This window comes from Peromyscus eremicus, chromosome 4 (genome assembly GCF_949786415.1).
Source record: "Peromyscus eremicus chromosome 4, PerEre_H2_v1, whole genome shotgun sequence".
NCBI classification, from domain to species: Eukaryota; Metazoa; Chordata; class Mammalia; order Rodentia; family Cricetidae; genus Peromyscus; species Peromyscus eremicus.
The window spans coordinates 134,908,998-134,927,246 of record NC_081419.1 but is presented as its reverse complement, the minus strand read 5'-3'; the positions used below and the strand labels follow the sequence as shown (position 1 = coordinate 134,927,246).

Below are 18,249 nucleotides of genomic sequence, written 5' to 3'. Positions count from 1 at the left end.
CTTTGTTTTCAACATATACCCCTGCATGTTCTGTATGCACATCATAGTTTGAGAAGTTTTGGTGTGCAATATAGTAACTGAAAGGGAATGATCTCAGTTGGGCATTCTGGGAGGTATAAGTAGACATAGGCATCAGTCGGGATGTTGAAAATGTCCAGACATGGACTATGGATCATTTCTATTTGATTTTTTAGTGTGCAGATAGGTTTTCTCCAAAATCTGTAACTCTAATCTAATGCATTCTTTTATTTTCTATCTCTTTCTTGTCTCCATTGCTCTCCTCCTCTCAGGAACAATATAAATTTGTATATGAGGTGGCACTGGAATATTTAAGCTCCTTTTAGCCCAGTTGGATGGAGAACCTGCCAGAGTCCAGAGGCTGATGGAGCTGACCCTCTTTTTCTGTGACTGACAATGACTGGTCTCAGGAGCTCGGAGGTGGCACACCTGCCCAGCTCCAAGAAGAAGACTGGTGGTCTCATGTTCAGCAGTGGGCTCTGCAGCTTCTGGCAGGTCTTCTGTAGCTGTGGGAGATGCTGCTCTGATGGGGCCCGAGCTTCCCTGCTACACCTGACAACATCAGACCCACAGAAGTTTGTCCACAAGCAAGGCCCTGGACTTCCGATCCCCAGACCTCTTGCTTTTGTTCTTTCTGAGTTTGTTAATCTCATGGCAAGCTGACTGTGCAGGTGCTGGGGTATGGGGAACTAGCCAGCCCTTCTCTTGCTGTCCTTAGGAGTACTGGGGTTTCATCATGCTATCTTTCAAAAGATTGTAGTTTGGAGGATCACTGGGTTATTGGTTTCTACAATCTCCTACAGGGGCCTCTGGCATGAGACACCTGCCAGTCTGGATCAGTGTAACTTTTGGATAACCCCTAGACCACAGCAGGGGTCCTCTTCATCTCACACCTAACTTGTGCTGGGCTTGACTCATAACTCCCATCTCCAGCCAGGACTTGACCTTCTGTATTATCCTGACCAACCAGCTGTATCCACATCACACTTGGCAAAGGTTTCCTTTGCTTTTCCATAGTCTGTAGGGGAGGAAAATTCATAGGAAATGTTGCAGTATCTTTTTATTCTTTGTAGAAAGGGTCGCCCTCCTGGGCAGGGTTCTGGCTGGTCTGTATAGTGTAATCCTGTGCTTCCTAGGTGGCACTTTCTATGGGAAAGACAAACAAGAAAAGCTTTGCATGTTCTCCCAAGTACATGTGAAAAGAAACTCTTATGAGAATACAAAAATCCCATATTCTCTTATGTCAAGAAAAAAAGAAAGAAAAGAAAAAGGTAGGATGGCAGTTTGAATGTGTAGCTATAAGATAAATTTCTTGGGCTTATTATATTTCCTGGCCATACCCTTGAAAAGTCCCACTGATAGCACAGCCATTGAACAAGTGAGGTGACATCCCTGGGATTGGTCCCTGGTTTGGGGGAAAAAATACTGCAACAGCTTTATAATTTGTCTCTCCAAATCTGAACTCTTTCCTAAAGAAATCCAGCTACCATTTTGAAAATGGCTACTGTGGCCCCAAGTTCGCTTCTAATACAATAAGTGGGTTTAGGCCTGTGGCTCTGAGTCTTGCCCAAAGAATGAATAAATCAAGAAAAGGGAGAAGACATTTGGGAAGCATTTTCTGCAAGCCAAGTGCTATGCTTATCACCTCCCGTATGACATCTCATGTAGTCTGTAGCACTCCGAGAAAGGGTTTGTATCATCTCCATTTTGTAATTGAAGAAACCCGTGCACCTTCTTTAGTGATGGGATTCTGGATTCAAAAAGGCAGGTAATGGCAAGGAAACCTCCCTGCCATTTTCTTCATGCTTTCTCAGCCAGGCAATTATTTTACGAAAGAAAAATAAGGCTGGAAACTTCTGAGCAGAGAGAGAATTCCATGAGTAGAAAATTTAATTCTTTCTGTCTGATACTGGTTCTTCTTGGTAGCCCAAACTTTCAGAAATATTTTATTAACTCATTCCCAGTTCCCCAGGAAAGCTAGTCTTATCTAATTTCTTCATTGCTAAAAACAATTCTCACGTTGCCTCAGGCTACAAGGGAGCCAGCCCGGGAATCTCTCTAGCCAGGGCTGAGCCACACTATTTGACAGCCTTAATAGCCAGGGGTCTAGGAGGCTCTATCTTGCAGACTGATCTAGCCACAAAGTATGAGGAACACAGAATCCAATAAGGTACACATCTTGCCTTCAGGCCCCCTGTATACTAGGAAAGCTGAGCCACATTGTAATAGTGGAACATACAAGCATCCAATGAGCCTAGACATGAGAGTAACTCACTCTGCCTAGAGCTTTCTAGGCAACATCCATTCCAGCTGGGTCTCAGCAGATAGAAAAGAAAAAGGAAATTCAAGCCAGGGGGGTTAACGTGCACAATGGTAAAGAGAAGTGAGAAGGTATCAAGAGGGACAGATGGTAGGAGGTCAGCTGAGCTAGAATGGAGCAGGACAGGGATAATAGCAGGAAGGTAGCCAGAGCCAGGGAGGAAATATAAAGGGCACAATCATTACCCTGCAGGCAACAAGAAGCTGGCAGAGCTCAACAGTGATGCACTCAGTTTTAGAGAAGGCTCCTTCTGGACCAGTAGTACAGCATCCTTTCCTTTCATCAAACACTGTGAAAACATCCCCCTCAGCACATGCATTTAATATGTTGCGTGTGTGTGTGTGTGTGTGTGTGTGTGTGTGTGTGTGTGTGTGTGTTCATTATTTTATTGCTGGAACAAATAAGGAGTGGATCATGAAACTCCGCTCTTGTGTAAAACTCTGTGTCTCTGCTCTACCATGGAGCAGGGTCAACAGCCTTGGCCTCTAAGCCTATGAGGACAGGACATGAAAGGACACCAGGGAACCAGCTTCTGTTGGCATGAGCCCAGGATCTGTCTAGAAGTCCAAGAACACCACACTTGATCAAGGAAGGCTGTCATTTTGGAGGTTCAAAAGAAAACATCTCAAAGCAAAGGCAAGGAAAGGAGTCCCATGATTTATTCTTCTCCTTTGATGGGCCTCTTACCAGGTAGATTTGAGTATATCCCCAGGCCCCAGCCCCCACTGGTCCTTCTCACTTCCTATGGCTTTTGTCTCCTATCCCAAATGGACTTCCCTATAGCCTACAGGAGTCCGGAGCATAGCCAATCAGCATGTCGCGTGCTATTTCCTCAGATTTTGGCCAATTCCAACAGGGAGAAGGTAGAGGAAGGATTTTTTAATACAAATCCAAGGATTCATTCTGCTGAGGAAGGGGTGAAAGAGCTGACAGATAAAGATGACAGTGGTCTCTATCATTTCAAAGGATGGGAATTTGAAGAGTAACTTCAGGGGAAAGGAAATGTGTGAAAATTCAAGCCGTGCTGAGGGAACTCACCAAGGGTTAACCCATCCCCTTATTTTCTCACAACACAACCACCCTGAAAGAAGTGGTCTTAGACCAGTGTACACAAAAAGAAAATGAGGCACATGGATAGAAATGACATTCTCCAGATCCATGTGGAAGACATGCAGAGGGCTTAGATGACATGGAATGGTCCTAACGAATTTATAAGATATTTTCCCCCAGGAAGTCTCCCAAGAAAATCCACCTTCCAAGAGCCTTTTCTCACCCAACTCCATTTATAGGGTGGGCTCAGCTTTACATGAGCAAAGGAAAGGTGCCAAAGAGAATCCTCACATAGCTAAGGTCTTCCTATTGGTCTCTACTGGAATCTAAATGGAGAAGATGTACAGTATAAATGAGATACTCTGAACTGCCCCCACTTGGGTGTGTTTATGGCCTACATGGCTTTAGGTTGGATCATAGCTGCATCTCAACATCAAGTTCTTTTAACTCTACTGATAGGATTATCGTGGATGACGTAGGAACCTGTCAGCCTCTAGACAGCCACAACAGGCCCCCTTTTATAGGAATAAGAGGCCACTTGCTTCAGGTGTTAACCCTCACTGTGGGCCTGAACAATCAATGACCAGCCAGATATCACCTACTTGTGGAACCAGCAGACTGCTGTGGACTCTAAAACATGAGGTGACTCTTCCAACATTCCTGAAGTATCTGTGACTATGGCCATCACTACTTTACTGGTGAGGAAACAAATCTAGAGAGAGAACTCGCTTACCCATATAAGCAAACTTGACCTGATTTACTGAACACAGAGACAATATTCTTCCACCATAGTATCTGGGATTTTCCCACGTGATTACTCTTAGCAAGAGAGACAAGAGTGAAACTAATGACTCAGAAGATACTGGTAAAGCCCAGGGAAGACAACGGTCAGCTGCAAATTCCTTTAGTGCCTCATGTTTTACATTCATGATATATTTGAAATCTATTTGCTAGTTTATTCTCAGTAGTTTATGACTGCATAAATATATATATTTTTAAATCTGCCTTTAACTCATGCATCTCTCTGATGGACCTTAAGGAATGATATCTCGTCCAAGGCATGGCACCTGGCCATGCTTTTTCCTTCTGAGGTCAATTCTAAACTTAAGTTCACACCAACTTATAGTTCCCCAGCCACATTCACTGCTGTGGGGGTATCCTGAGTACACCTGAGATTCAGCTAAGGTCTCTTCTTCTTACAGAGGGCTCTGCAAGATACCCACTGACTGACTAGAATAATGAGGACTTACCTGCCTGGCATGGGGAAGGTTGAGCCCATGAAACCCTAAAGACAAAGGAGATGCCAGATGCAGCCTTACTCAGAAGATCCTTGAATGCTGAGCAGTGCCTATTGTCTTAGTAAAGTCTTATGTCTTCTGATGTCAGCAAATCTTAGGACACATGTTACAGGAACATATGGAATCTTAAACACCCTTCACTTTAATTAGCTCCGTACAACCCTTGGGTTCCTATAGCATTCAGCACTCCAGACAGGTACCACTAGGAAGTACAGCTCACTATATACACCATGGTAAGTAGAATAAGAGCTTTATCTTAGATTTGAACTTCAACTTTACAATATTTCAGATTATAAAATATCAGGCTAAACAGTACTTTGGAAAGGGAACATGAGCAAAAATCCTTGGCCAGGTTAGAAGGTGTTAATCTGGAAGGCTAGGGCAGGAAAACAGGAAGGCAAATTGAAATTCAGTGTCTCCTCAGAAGCCTGGATGCTTAGGGGATGTGTAGCTGAGTGATAACCTAAATGACATGAGGCTAGAATAAAGAAAGCCACCCTTCATTAGCCTGGAGCTGGCCACCCCTGCTAGCCAAACAGGTCCAGCACCAAGCCAAAACAAATTCCATACTGCAGATGATATGTCTAGATCCAAGGCTAAACATGAATGGGATGCTGATCTTATGCCATAAGGTCAACAGAGTATACTGAGCCAAGATCCCTAGTAAGGAGTCACCAACCCAAAACAATAGACAAGCCAAAAGTTAAAACGGACATAGAAATGTCATCTCAAAGTCCTGGCTTGCCTTTCCCATTGACCAATCAATGTGAGGCCCTCCTTAGCCTCTTACCAGCTCCAACTCCTAGTCAAGCATAGCAGAAAAATGGAAAAAGTAAATTCAATCATAGACCAACTGATTCAGCCTTGTTTGTATGGGTGCCCTGTGTAAGGTCATCTCTAGGTACATATCAAAATATCAAAAATTATGCAACTCAGAGCCTTTACTTTACCTAACATGGTATCATGTTTGAAATCCTATCCTTTCTGAATGAGACAGAGACAGAGACAGAGAGAGTGAGAGAGTATGTGTGTATGTGTGTGTGTGTCAGTGGACAGTGGGGGAGAGAGATAATAGTTTAAACTTGAGTTTTCTCTGACACATATTTCCAGGTCATGGAGCTGATCCTCAGAACACAGCACAAATGTCTCTGTCATATCTATGTATGAAAATAAGCTCTTTCAGTTTCTTGGTAACCGTGGATAGACTCTTGCACAACAGTGGCTATATAACTGTATTGTGGAGACCAAGACCATCTCTTGCATATCTCCTGTCAACTTCCACAAGGGGTGGAAAAGCTATCAAAGGGCCACATTCACCCCTAAAATCCATCCATGAATATTAGGTGTCCAACAGGTGGAGTCAGTATTCACATTGATAGCCCCCCAAACCAAACCTGGTACCACTTTACCTGGCATGGATCCACCTAAGAGCTTAGTGGTAGTCCATTGTAGCTGGTACAGAGGATAGGCAAAGATCAGGATGGAAGACATCTACTAGAAAAGAGTTTGGGAGATGGTTAACCATGAGGCTTCCTTCTAGATCTGAGAGCCACTCTAGGTGGTAAAATGTAGACTCCTGTTCTTCATTGGAATGTTCAGAGAATGAAGCCTAGGGGCCTTGGAATATTGGACAGCAAAATAATGGTATGAGATTCGGGCTACCTAATGCAGGTCATGATACTTCAGTGAGAATGATTTCTAGGGGTTTTGTAAGCAGATTTGTGTTAGTCTAGAAAAATGTCAACCTCCTGAAGGGACAGGCAGGATACTAGTATCCATAATCTTCATAAGACTGCAGATGCTTGGCGTCCAGCAGAGTTTGCTACCCTGCTTATTCCTATGAGGGGGTGCTAAGATGAGTGAGGAAACAGTACCTGTAAGAAAGAACTTGATGACTGCCAGAGAGCATAGATGCCCATTTCAGCAGCTTCCTATCAGAAGCTGGTCTTCTCCATCTGCTGACTTGAAGTGAAGAAGCAGCATTGCTGTGATAGACTTCGGGTCACTTTCACCTTCGGTGGGCAAATCCTTGCAGAGTAAGAGTCATGTTTGAACTGGTCCCTGTAAACTGCAAGCTACACAGGTCATGCTTGGTTTGTGAGGAGGAACACCCCTGCTTTTCCAATCAAGTCTTCTACTTATAGCAATCAAAAGACAGCTCTAATTGCATATCCTAGCCTTATCCAGGATGATTCTCACCAGTCACAGGGAGCGGCTCCTTGGCCATACACTTGATGCTTACTTCCATCTCTGAGAAGGGCAGCCATCACCTAGACTCACTGGCTGTCAAAGCCCTCAATGATAGCCAGAACCAATAAAAAATCCCGGCAGGAGTCATAACAGGACTTCACTTCTTGCACACTAACTCCAAAGGTTAATTCAGCCCTCACTCCCTACTCAAGGCCTGTAGGAAAAGATTTCAAAAGCACAGTGATGCTCTTGGCACCCAATCATAGTCATTTCCAGTGCATATAGTTTATCGCCAACTGGATCTTGGGATAGCCCAGGTTAACTCATGTTTGTAATCAGGCTCAAAGCCACATTCTATCTTCTCTCTTCACTCTATATCTCAGTAGCCAATCAAAGGTACAGTCATAGCTTCTATGGTTGCCTTGGCTACTGGATACCAGTACAGCTCTCAATGGGCTTTCATAAGGTTCCCAGTCTACACTAGGGAGGCTGAAATTTTCATAGCCATGTGGCATATGATATAACATGACACCAAAGCCTCCACACTGTTTGAAGCCTCCACATATCCCAATGGCCTGCACTTGTACAGTTTGGGTGTTTGATAGATAAAGCACTTATGAGAAGAGAAAACAAAATAAATCAACTTCAAAAAAATAAAGCCAGCACTGTGCTGTCGATGTTCTTTTGTTTTTGTTTTTTTGTTGTTGTTGTTGTTGTTTTCCTTTTTCTTTCCAGTTTTAGCTTCAAAAAAACAGAAGGTAAATAATGTCAGGTCAATGAATATCAGATATATTTTTTGACTGTACATTAAAGTGACGTGTAATCTTTTTACACCTGCAAGTCCATCTTATTTATTCTTGTAAATGTTCCCTGACAATGTTTGTAATATGGCTGTGTTAAAAAAAATCTATACAATAAAGCTGTGACCCTGAGATTCATGTTCTCCTCAGATATTCACACTTGTGTCTTTCTGGGAGTGAGGGGAGACACGAAGAGGACAAATTGAAAGGCAAGAATTAAAGATACTACCGTTAGTGAGGTTTATTTTTATTTGTTTATTTGATCCTCACAACCATAAAACAAGACCTGCATATTATTCCCTCTTTGCAGATGAGAAAGTTGAGGCACCGAAATATCAAGGGATTTTTCCATAAGTATACACTGAACTGGTAAAAGGGTTGTATTTAAAATACTGCAAGCAGTGTGTTCTTGAGTGTGGTTCAGAATACTAGCTTTAGAATCCATGGGACATTTGTTAAGCATACATTTTTATAATATCTCTCTGTCTCTGTGTGTGTGTGTGTGTGTGTGTGTGTGTGTGTGTGTGTGTGTGTGTGGTCACATGCCAGGGCACACATGTAAAAGTCAGAGAACAACTTTGAGGATCAATCCTCACCTTTTACCTTGTTTGAGATGTGGTCTTTTGTTCACCACTACAAGTAGCAGGACAGCTGGCCCCAGATCTTCCAGAGCTTCTCTTGTCTCCACCTTCCACTCAGTTATCAGCACACTGAGATTGTATATATGCATCACTTCATCAGGTTCTATGTGAGTTCTGGGCATCCAAATTCGTGCATACTTTGAGCTCTCCTACAACATCAAAACTTCAGAGTCTGCCCATTAGCAAACTACTCCTGTGTATTTATTATGTTTGCTATGGCTACATAATAAACAACAACAAAATTCAGTGATGCAAGCCTTTTATAGCATTCATTTGGGATTCTAACTCAGCTGAGTTCTCTTATACTTTCATTGTCCTGGGGCTCTGCTCAAGGCCAGGTACATTGACTGGTATGGTCATGCTCCATGTACCTCTTATCTGCCCCCTGCAACCTAGCCTGGGCATATGGTTCTCATGATGATGGCAGGTGCATGAGAGAGAAAGTTTGATCATGTCTTTTGACCATCCTTTGCTTGAAAGAAACATGCATACAGCATCCCATGAACAGAGCTAGCTCTATGAAATACCTGGAATCAGGAGTAAGGATTCTTCCTCTTGGTAAAGTCCTCTCTTGTCAATTTTTCAAAAAACTCTTTAGTTTAGCCATCATACCAATGGTGTCTGGTTCACCTGTTAAACTCTAATCTCAAAGTCACCTACATCACTCATTTCACTTGGAAGCTACATGCCAGACTGGTGGTGCTCAATGGATGTCCTCTAACAAGTGCAGCACAAGCTAAGGTTGAACAATCATTGAGTGGGTGCTTTTTAGATTGTATTTTAATTGCAACATTTCTCCCTTCACTTTCCTCCCTCTAAATCCTCCCATATTCTCCTCCTCTCCTTCAAATTCATGGCCTCTTTTTTCATCAGTTGTTATTGCGTGCATATTTGTGTTTGTATACACACAGACACAGAAACACAGACACACACACACACACACACAGACACACAGACACACACACACACACACACACACACACTCCTAAATATGACCTCTTGAGTCCATATAATGTGACTTGTATGTATGTTTTCAGGGTTAACCATTTGGCACTGGACAATCTATTAGCTTGCTCTTTCCTGGGGAGGACACATATTCTTTAAAATGCTATTGCTATTAGAAGGGGTTGGAGAAGAGCCCAGGAGGAAAGGGGGCAAGCCAACTCAAAGCAGCGAGGCTGCTAACCTCTGAGTTCAGTGTATATTCTCTACGTTTTCTAGCAGAGCGGAAGAGGAAAAGAGATCCCCCTCTCTGGAGTTTACTGAGTCCCAATATCTTTAGCTGTATTCAGACACATGTGTCAACAGAAAACACAAGCCATGGATCTAGAGCCCATGGTTCATTTGGTTCCCCTTCAGCCTTGGCAATATGGCAGGGCTTCTCTGCCTGAAAGGCCTAAATGTAGTACCAAAAATACAACCCCAAAGCTCCAGAGCATAAAAAACTGTGCTTCCCAGTTTGGCCCTGAGCAGGAAACCTGGTGTCCTGCCAGCTAGTTATCCTTGGCACTATGTCCTTGGTCATGTTAATCTCTCTTATTCTGCCTGCTATAATTATTCTTTTGGGGTCAAAAATGTAATAGATGACACTGAGAAAAGAAAATTACAAAGATGAAAAATTATACATAATACATAATAGCAAAGGTACTTTAGGACATAATAACTTTCTTTCCAAAGAGCTAATACCTTTGAAAATGTTTTTATAAAAAGCATACATTCTTGCTTGCCAGAACTGAATACACATAAATGAGGGCATAAGGCAAAATTACCATTTAAAAATATTTGTTACTGCTTTGTCATTCCAGATCCTTCTCTGCACAAACACACTTATATGTCATTTTCTATGTACTTGGCATCAAACTGTATATTCAGGGACCTTTTCTCTTCTTGCTTAACAGCAAGGTGTGTCTATCTTTTGATGCACACATGGCTGCATAAATATCTTTTTGTCTTCTCTGACATCTTCACAGTACTCATGAACTGGAGGCTAAGCAAGCTTGAGTATACTGAGACCAGAAGTTCCCATAGTGCTACTAAGGAAGCCATCCCAGCTGTGGGGCCAGTGTGAAGACTGGAGGAGAGCCTCTCCTGTCTGCTTTAGCCCTGAAGAAAGACAGGCAGGAGTGGCATATCTCTCTTCGTGCGTCTCTTGGCTGAACCTTCTAAATCAGTGCTCTCAACCTGTGGGTGACATTTCAGATCTCCTGCATATCAGATATTTACATTATAATTCATAACAGTGGCAAAATTGCAGTTGTGAAGTAGCAATCAAATAATTTTATGATTGAAGGGTTACTACAACATGAGGAACTGTGTTAAAAGGTGGCAGCATTAGGAAGGTTGAGAACCACTGTTCTAAAAGTTCCCCAGTCTTCAAAATAGTTCCACAAGCTGAGGACCAGGCACTCAAAATATGAGCCCATGGAGAACATTCCAGATTCAAAACATACACATATCCAGATAGTTGGAATAATATCAAGTGAAGTAGAGATACATAGAGACAATAAATTAAGTACATAATCCATTAAAAAAACTATCAGAATCATCTTTCATCATAGAGAATAAAAGAATAATTCTTATTTATACATTTCTATATTTTCTAGGTTTTATGATCCTTTCATATTCAGAAAAGCCAATTACATTAAAAAGTGGAATGAACAAAACATAAGAAAATGAAAGTAGAATAGATAAGTTAATAAAAAAAATAGGTAGCCATCCCAAAAGACCTGCTATATACCTAGACCAAGATAGAGCTAAAAACTTTGTATTTCCATCCCAAAGGATAATGTGGTCAATTACTCAAACAATGTCCAAAGGAGAAGATTAAGCCAGTTGCTCAGCATAAATAAAAGCATTGAAAGCATTCCTACTACAGAGCCTAAATACAAAAATTTTTGTGAGAAACTCCTTTAACAAATAATAGCTCCAACAACAGCCTTAGCAGACAACAATGCGCTCTCCCTCTCTGCAGGCTGATGGCCTCATCCCATTGAACAATTCCAAGGAAGCTCTTAACTGAAGGGCCCAAATGAAGGGGCCCAGCTACACATTTCTTGGCAAGTCAGTCCTAAACAAGGTGTCAGCTTACAGAATCTTGAGTATTATTCTTCTCTGAGCATCACAATGCTCTTCTATCTGAGTGTCCATGAGCTAGATGGAGGCTTTTATCCCAGACAATTACCAGAAAAGCAGCTATTCTGCGCTGTTGGGTAAATTTGGAACCTTAGTTTAAGAGCCAGCTGAGCAAAGAGAAGGGTTACCACCTCCTTTAGAATGGTGAGGAATCTAGCAGCCAGATGTGACTGCATCAAAAGCAAAAGCACTAACACCCCTCTATGAAGGTGAGGCAGGAAGGGCCATGGGGTCTTGTTCAAGGTTGTAATGAGGACTGGCTCCATCTTATCTCATTTTCCTCTAAAATACGTAGTCCAGACTACAAACCTGTGACCACACCTGGCAGCCACAGCATTGTGTAAACCCAAGAGAAATTTCCCTCTGATTATAAAACACAAGAGACTCAAATGAGAATCATAATGAGGTGTTGATGCTGAGTCAAGTTTCACTACCTGAAAGAGGCAAGCTAAGTGCAAAGAAGATGCAGTGGTTCATCCCTCCCAGGTGCGTGTTCCAGATGTTCCCTGATCACTCAAAAATTGATCAATTGTCCATTTCCATTCCCTAAGAGAAAAGGATGACATTAGGAAAAAGACAGAGTGGCAAGAAGAAACTTGAGCAATGCATGCTGAGGATTTCAGTTTCCATGATTCCTATCTGTTTGGAATACCACAGAGAGAGACAGGGAGAGATGGGGTCCCAATTGAATGTGTACTAGACAGCATACAGAAAGGCAAACACCGTACTACTCTGCATTACTTCAAGTTCTCTCAAACTCGGCTCTAAACCATGGTTGTGGTGACCATTTCCAAGCAGGCTTTTCAGGTTTTCTGCAGTAGAAATCTACTGGAGTTTCCTTGACCAGGTTCTATAACTCTTGCTTCTTTCCCCACCATGATCCAGTGCTCTCAGACACTAGGGACACTCACTTAACACTAATATGCCATCCACACATATGAGAAGTTAATGTCCCATATTATCTCTCTTCCTCTCTGTCTTAACCCCCTCTACCCTCCTTGATACTGAAATGAGATTTCCAAATATTAATACAGGCTTTGCTTTTAGGAAAATACCATCTGGGAAACTATATTCAAGCAATGCACAATCTCCCATTCTCAGCTGATAATCTGCCAACACCCATGGAGGGCTGCCAAGTGTTCAGTTAAGCTTTTAATCAAGGGACAAAATGGACTTCGTGTCGGTGTAAAGCTACTCAACTGGAAGAGGTTTTACACAGTCCCAGGTTTACACTGTATATTGCACAGTTGATTTGCTTCTCTGATTTTGGAAAAGGACTCCTACCATCCTATATTTTGCTGTAAAGAGTTAACAGACCTTTACAGTAGAGAGCAAAAGACAGTAAGGGGGTTCTTTATAGGATCCCACTTTTTTGTAAGACATAGCACAATGTGATGGTTAGCGTGGGGATGAGTGGGCAATGTCAAGGTCCAGAATCCATGCAGGATTCTGCAGCCATACTTATGCCCAGCCTCCTCCTAGAAGGAGACAGCTCATGACAAAGCATGGGGGAGGGAGCAGCCAGCTTACAATGGAAGACATTATGTAAAGGTGGAAGTGATGACATGGAGTTTCCATACAACACTAAATGCAGATACACGTTATCTTTAGTTTGTGAGAGACCAGGAGCCAGTTCTCTGTACCACCTCTGCTAAGCCCAATGACTTTTCTGTGCTGGCATAGAAAAGATAATAGCAAATCTCAAATTCCCATTCTCTTTCCTTCTGGTTCCTGAACTCTGAGCAGGCTCGGTATTTCCCTTGTAAGTGTGGACCAACAGGAAAGCAGACACATGAAAAGATGCAGGAGTTCAACATCAGAAGCTCACTTAGAGGAATTGGGGAAAGTGTCTGACTATGAAATCAAATCCCTGACAAGAAAGAAAAGGACAGATGAAGACGACACTGGATTTGATGACTGAATCTAAGAACTTTTTTGTTATCACTGTCTCTAATAAAAAAAATTGTAGAAAAATCTAATCAAGATAAAAAGATAAATATTCAAAAATAGAAAACGGAAATGGCTATAATAGCAAAAAAGGAAATTATGCAGTTTTATTAAAGGACATTATATCTAGGTAGTAAATATGAAAAATCATGATTGATTGGATGATTTTGGAAATACATAGATATTACCAAGATCACTCAACAACTAGAAAATCCAAGTAGGTCCATTATCAGAGGGAAAATGTTTTATTGTTAATTTTACTTTAAATATATAATAGCAGATATTTTCATAAATGAGCTTGATCACACTTTCAAACAAAAAATTATGCAGTACATACTATTCCAAAATAATAGATTTGAAGGAAAGCTCTTCAATGACAGAGCAAAAATAGCAGAATACAAAAATCTCTATCTCTTTCCCTCTCTCTCTCTCTCTCTCTCTCTCTCTCTCTCTCTCTCTCTCTCTCTCTCTGACATACACACATCTAGAATAGTCATTTAGAAATAAAAAGTTTTGCTAAATTTTAATGATTATATTTAACTGAGTTTTAAAAGAAATGTACCATGTCTAACTGCATGACAGAAATTTAAAAATAGTTCAATATTAAGAGACTATAAGAAAAGAAAGAAGATATGGAATCATCTTAATAAATATTGAAAAAGCATTTCACAAAATTTAATATTGATTCTTGATTAAATAGCCTGAGCAAGGTAATAATAGTGCGACATTGTGTTAGTATAAGAGTTAAAATCATGAATAGTGGGCTTTGCTAGAGTTCACCTGTGTTCACTTCTCACTTCCCTCCTTCCTTCCTATTAATAATTCTGTATTAAGCCGGATGCCAAGTGTTGGTCAATGAGCTTAAGTAGAACTGATATATCCCAGCTTTATGCTGGAATGTGTTTCCTGGCTGGTGAGAGACCTTCCAGCATTTTCTTACCCTGCCTCATCAACCAAAGGAGTGTAAAGTTCTAGATGGTACAGCTGCAGGATGGGTGAGCCTCCATTACCCTGAATCACTGAATGATCGCATAGAGGACAATCACATCTGGAAGTTAATCTCCAGAGCTTGTTTTTGTGATAAACAAGTCTTGATATCCTTAGCTATTGGGATTAACCCACAGAGTCTATTTAATGATCAAAGGAATTTATTTGGGGGAAAACTCACAACCATGGGTGGTTTAATCACAGGGTCTGGAAAAGTTGAACAATGGCTCATGCTGAATGGCTTGGTCCGTGACCTCAGCATCCAGAACCACGAGGTAGCCAAGAGGGGCCAATGTACATGCATCCCACGTCTTAAGGGTCCCCGGTGGCCACACCCCAGAGGCTGGTACCTCAAGGTCATAGGCAGGTATAACAGCTACAGCTGCCTCACCAGGGATGGTGCTTCAAGGCATGGCTCAAACAGCTACCCACTACACTTAGCCATTAAGCATTTGAAGTTATTACTCAAGCGTGCCCAGGCAAATAGTAAATATATCAAAGAATGAAGAAAATTTAAGGGCATTTCCATTGGAATCATGAATACCTATGTCATTTATAATTTTTAGTATTTTTGGCTGATGTCTACATAGTTAGTGTAATTTCAAAAAGAAAAAATAAAACATTGGTAATACAGTGAATGCTGTGGATCAAATTAACCACAACCATTTTTATTTTTGTCATGACTGTATAGCCCAGGAATTCAAAGGTTCATTGGACCATTCTCTACTAGGGCATGTTAGGTGTCAGTTAAGTCTGCAGTCATCTTTAAATCTTTTAAATCTTACCTGGGCTAGATGTCAAAGATGAATGGTGAATGTGGCAGTTGTGGACATTGGCTCTTGGCTGGGAGATCAATTAAAGTGGCCCCTCTAGAATGAATGTCTTAGTGTAGCCAAACTCTTATATTGCCCCTAGATTCAATCAGAAAGAGTATCCTGCACATTCTGTTAAATATATATATATATATATATATATATATATATATATATATATATTTCATTCAGCCTCAATCAAATCCATATAAATCTTTTAGTAGATATCTTTAAAAATAATTTTTAAATTATCTGAACAAAGGAACAGGTGAGAGTAACCAAATAATTTTTAAATGAGCTACAATGATTAAAACCATGTAGTACCATTGTAGGAATATATTCTAATCAATTCCTTGGAGCTCCCTTGTCACATCAAATGCTAGGAAGCTATGTTGACATTTATCACTGTATAATCTGAATAAAACTGGTTTTATGTTGTCAAGTATCCACTGATCAAAGGCAAGAGGAAATTCTCACACAAATTACCACAGCAGAACTTTTGTTGCCTTCTGGGTTTAATTTCATTCAGGGCATTTTATTGTATCCAATGTATCCATTAATGCTAGTATTTAAGAGTGAAGTGTTCACATTATTCTTGTCTTGACTTTTAATTACACAAGCGGCACATAAACGCATTTTCTCTGTGAAACAATTAGAACATTTGTGATAAATCTGAGCCCTGTCTGGCCACCGACTCCAGTCCCTAGCACCTCTCCCTACAGAAATAGAAAAATCTCTGGTCCATGCTTCTACTCTTGGCCTTCTCCTTTCTCCAAGCAACTAGAGAACAGACAGACCCCTGCTCATTGCTGGAAGCATCTGATTCAATGCCAACAAATGGCTTTCCCTGGTTGGGAATATGTAAATCAAAGACGGAAGTAAGCAAACACTCACTTTAATATCGTTAGTTACTGGACATGAAAAATGATTAAAGCCTCCCCCAGGACTTACACATCATTCCACGAGTTACAGCCAACAGGTTCTGTACAAGATAAGAAGCCAAGCGAAGAATCTTCCTCAGCGGTGACTCCATCTGTCTTTTTGAAAGTAGCCTTGGAGAGCAATCAGCCATCACTAATGCCTCCAAGAAGGACCGACAGGGATACCCAGTCAGCTTTGGCATCCAGTTCCCCAGAGATGACTAAGGCTGCCCTAGGGTCATTGAATAAGCACGAGCTAAAGGCTCCTCAGAGAGTCACCATATGTCCGAACAGACTGTGGCTACCTTCAGCGGGGAAATGTGCTAAGACAACTCATGTCCTGCTTGTCAGAACCAGAAAGACAGTGGTCTGGTCATAAGAGCCAGTGGGGGCCACATGGGGTACTCTCTCACGGAGAGAAAAATGTGACCAATTCTCCTTACCACTGCAACTAGATAAATAAAACACCTGAAAGTATGAATATATTAAGAGGTATATTCTAAACTCCTTGAAAAATTAATATTGGTATCTACATTTTAAGTCAGTGCATCAGGGTTTATTCTCTGCCAATACCAGGAGGAAGGCCTGTCTCTGAAGCATGCACTACAGAATGCTCACTGGGCATGAAGATGCAAACTCTGCTGCCTATAGAAGTCACAACTGCTGTCTTGATTGGATTTGAGGCCAGCTCCACAGGAGGGAGTTCATGCCTGGTACTATCAACAAACTCAAAACTCAAGGCTATGAAAGTCATAGGCCTTAAGGGAGAGCATACAGATACTATTTTTCTAATGGTCATGTCAAACTGCCTTCTAAATATTTTTATTTCTATCCCATAGATGTGTGTTACTCCTAATTTTGCGGTGGGAAGTGGCTAATGCAGGGATACATTGCCATCCAAAGTGCTGAGAATGTGTAACTGTGGCTGCTCAGCTGTAGACGGGACATCTGTATCTACACCTACCCCCAGCTGAGGTGCAGGGAACCTTGCAGAAGAGTGAGCAGAAAGGATACAAGAGCCAGAGAATGGGGAGGAGTACTTCAAAAGGTTGTTCTCCGGACGTGATACAACTGTTGTACATATCAACCCACAACAGCAGTGGTCACCTGCACGAGGTCAAGCCAGTTAAAATTCCAACATGGAAGGGGGAGAGGCTCCTGATGCCCCACACCTTAGCTAAAGTGCTATTGACAGCTGATGGCTGCTGGGGAATCAATGTCATTTTTCTTTAGGATTATAGCTACTGGAAGGCTCCCCATGCCTCAGTGGATGACCCCAGTGCCCCTGAGTATATGGGCAGTAATTGAATTCTATGGATTACAGAATAAATAATAAGAAAAAAAAACAACAGGACATGAGGTTGAGAGGGAGATGTGATGGAGGAGTTTTGGGGGGAGATGAGGGGAGCAGTAGGGGATAGATATGATCAAGATATATTGTATACATGTATGAAATTTTAACAATATTTTTTAAGTCATAGTTCACCAGGAAGCAGTCATACTGACTCTTACAAACCTAGTTAAAATGGTCTGCAATCAGATGTTGATCATTAGCACCTGAATCAGAGAATGAGGTTATGTATTCTATACTGGAGTATGGATTGCCAAAGAGTCAATCAAACAAAATTTCCAGAAACCATGGTGTACTACAAGAATGAGAAGGGCATACAAAGCATGCCTGCCTTTAGTGAAAGACAGAAAATGGAGCCTCTATGTGGGCTCCAATGAGGGATCACATCAGTTGTAGCTTAAGTGGCCTAGGTATTTTATATGTAAGAAATAGCACCCCCTAGAGGTCATAGGAAGGGAAATTAAATGCATATATGATGTAGGAGATTCACTTATCATGGTCTCAATTCTGCAAGCTGATTAAGACCTACTTCAGAGACAGTACCACCCTGCTTAAGAATGGCAGAATGGCAGCTACTGACGTTTAGAGAGATAGACTAACAGCTGAGAATCAGTCCTGGTGCTCCCCAAGGCCCCACGAAGAAAGGGGAAGAGGAAGAGGTGATGAAGTGTGGAGCCAGGGGAGGAGAAGAGAGACTGACTAGAAAGAAGAAGAAGTCATGGGGTAGGAGGGCTGCCATGAAGAAGCCTGACTTGTATTAATTCTTCTCACCTATACCACAGC

The 18,249-nt window shown here is 41.5% G+C and overlaps 1 protein-coding gene across 1 annotated transcript in view; it reads left to right on the top strand.

Annotated features, from left to right (window-relative positions):
- The window catches only part of Ptprt (protein tyrosine phosphatase receptor type T), an 805,504-nt gene extending 797,696 nt beyond the window's left edge, over positions 1-7,808 (top strand). Inside the window, exon 30 of the mRNA XM_059258971.1 lies at positions 291-7,808. Within this exon, the coding sequence (XP_059114954.1) occupies positions 291-344 (54 nt within the window). The 3' untranslated portion in view covers positions 345-7,808. The remainder of the gene's footprint in view (positions 1-290) is intronic.
- The last annotated feature ends 10,441 nt before the right edge of the window (positions 7,809-18,249 follow it).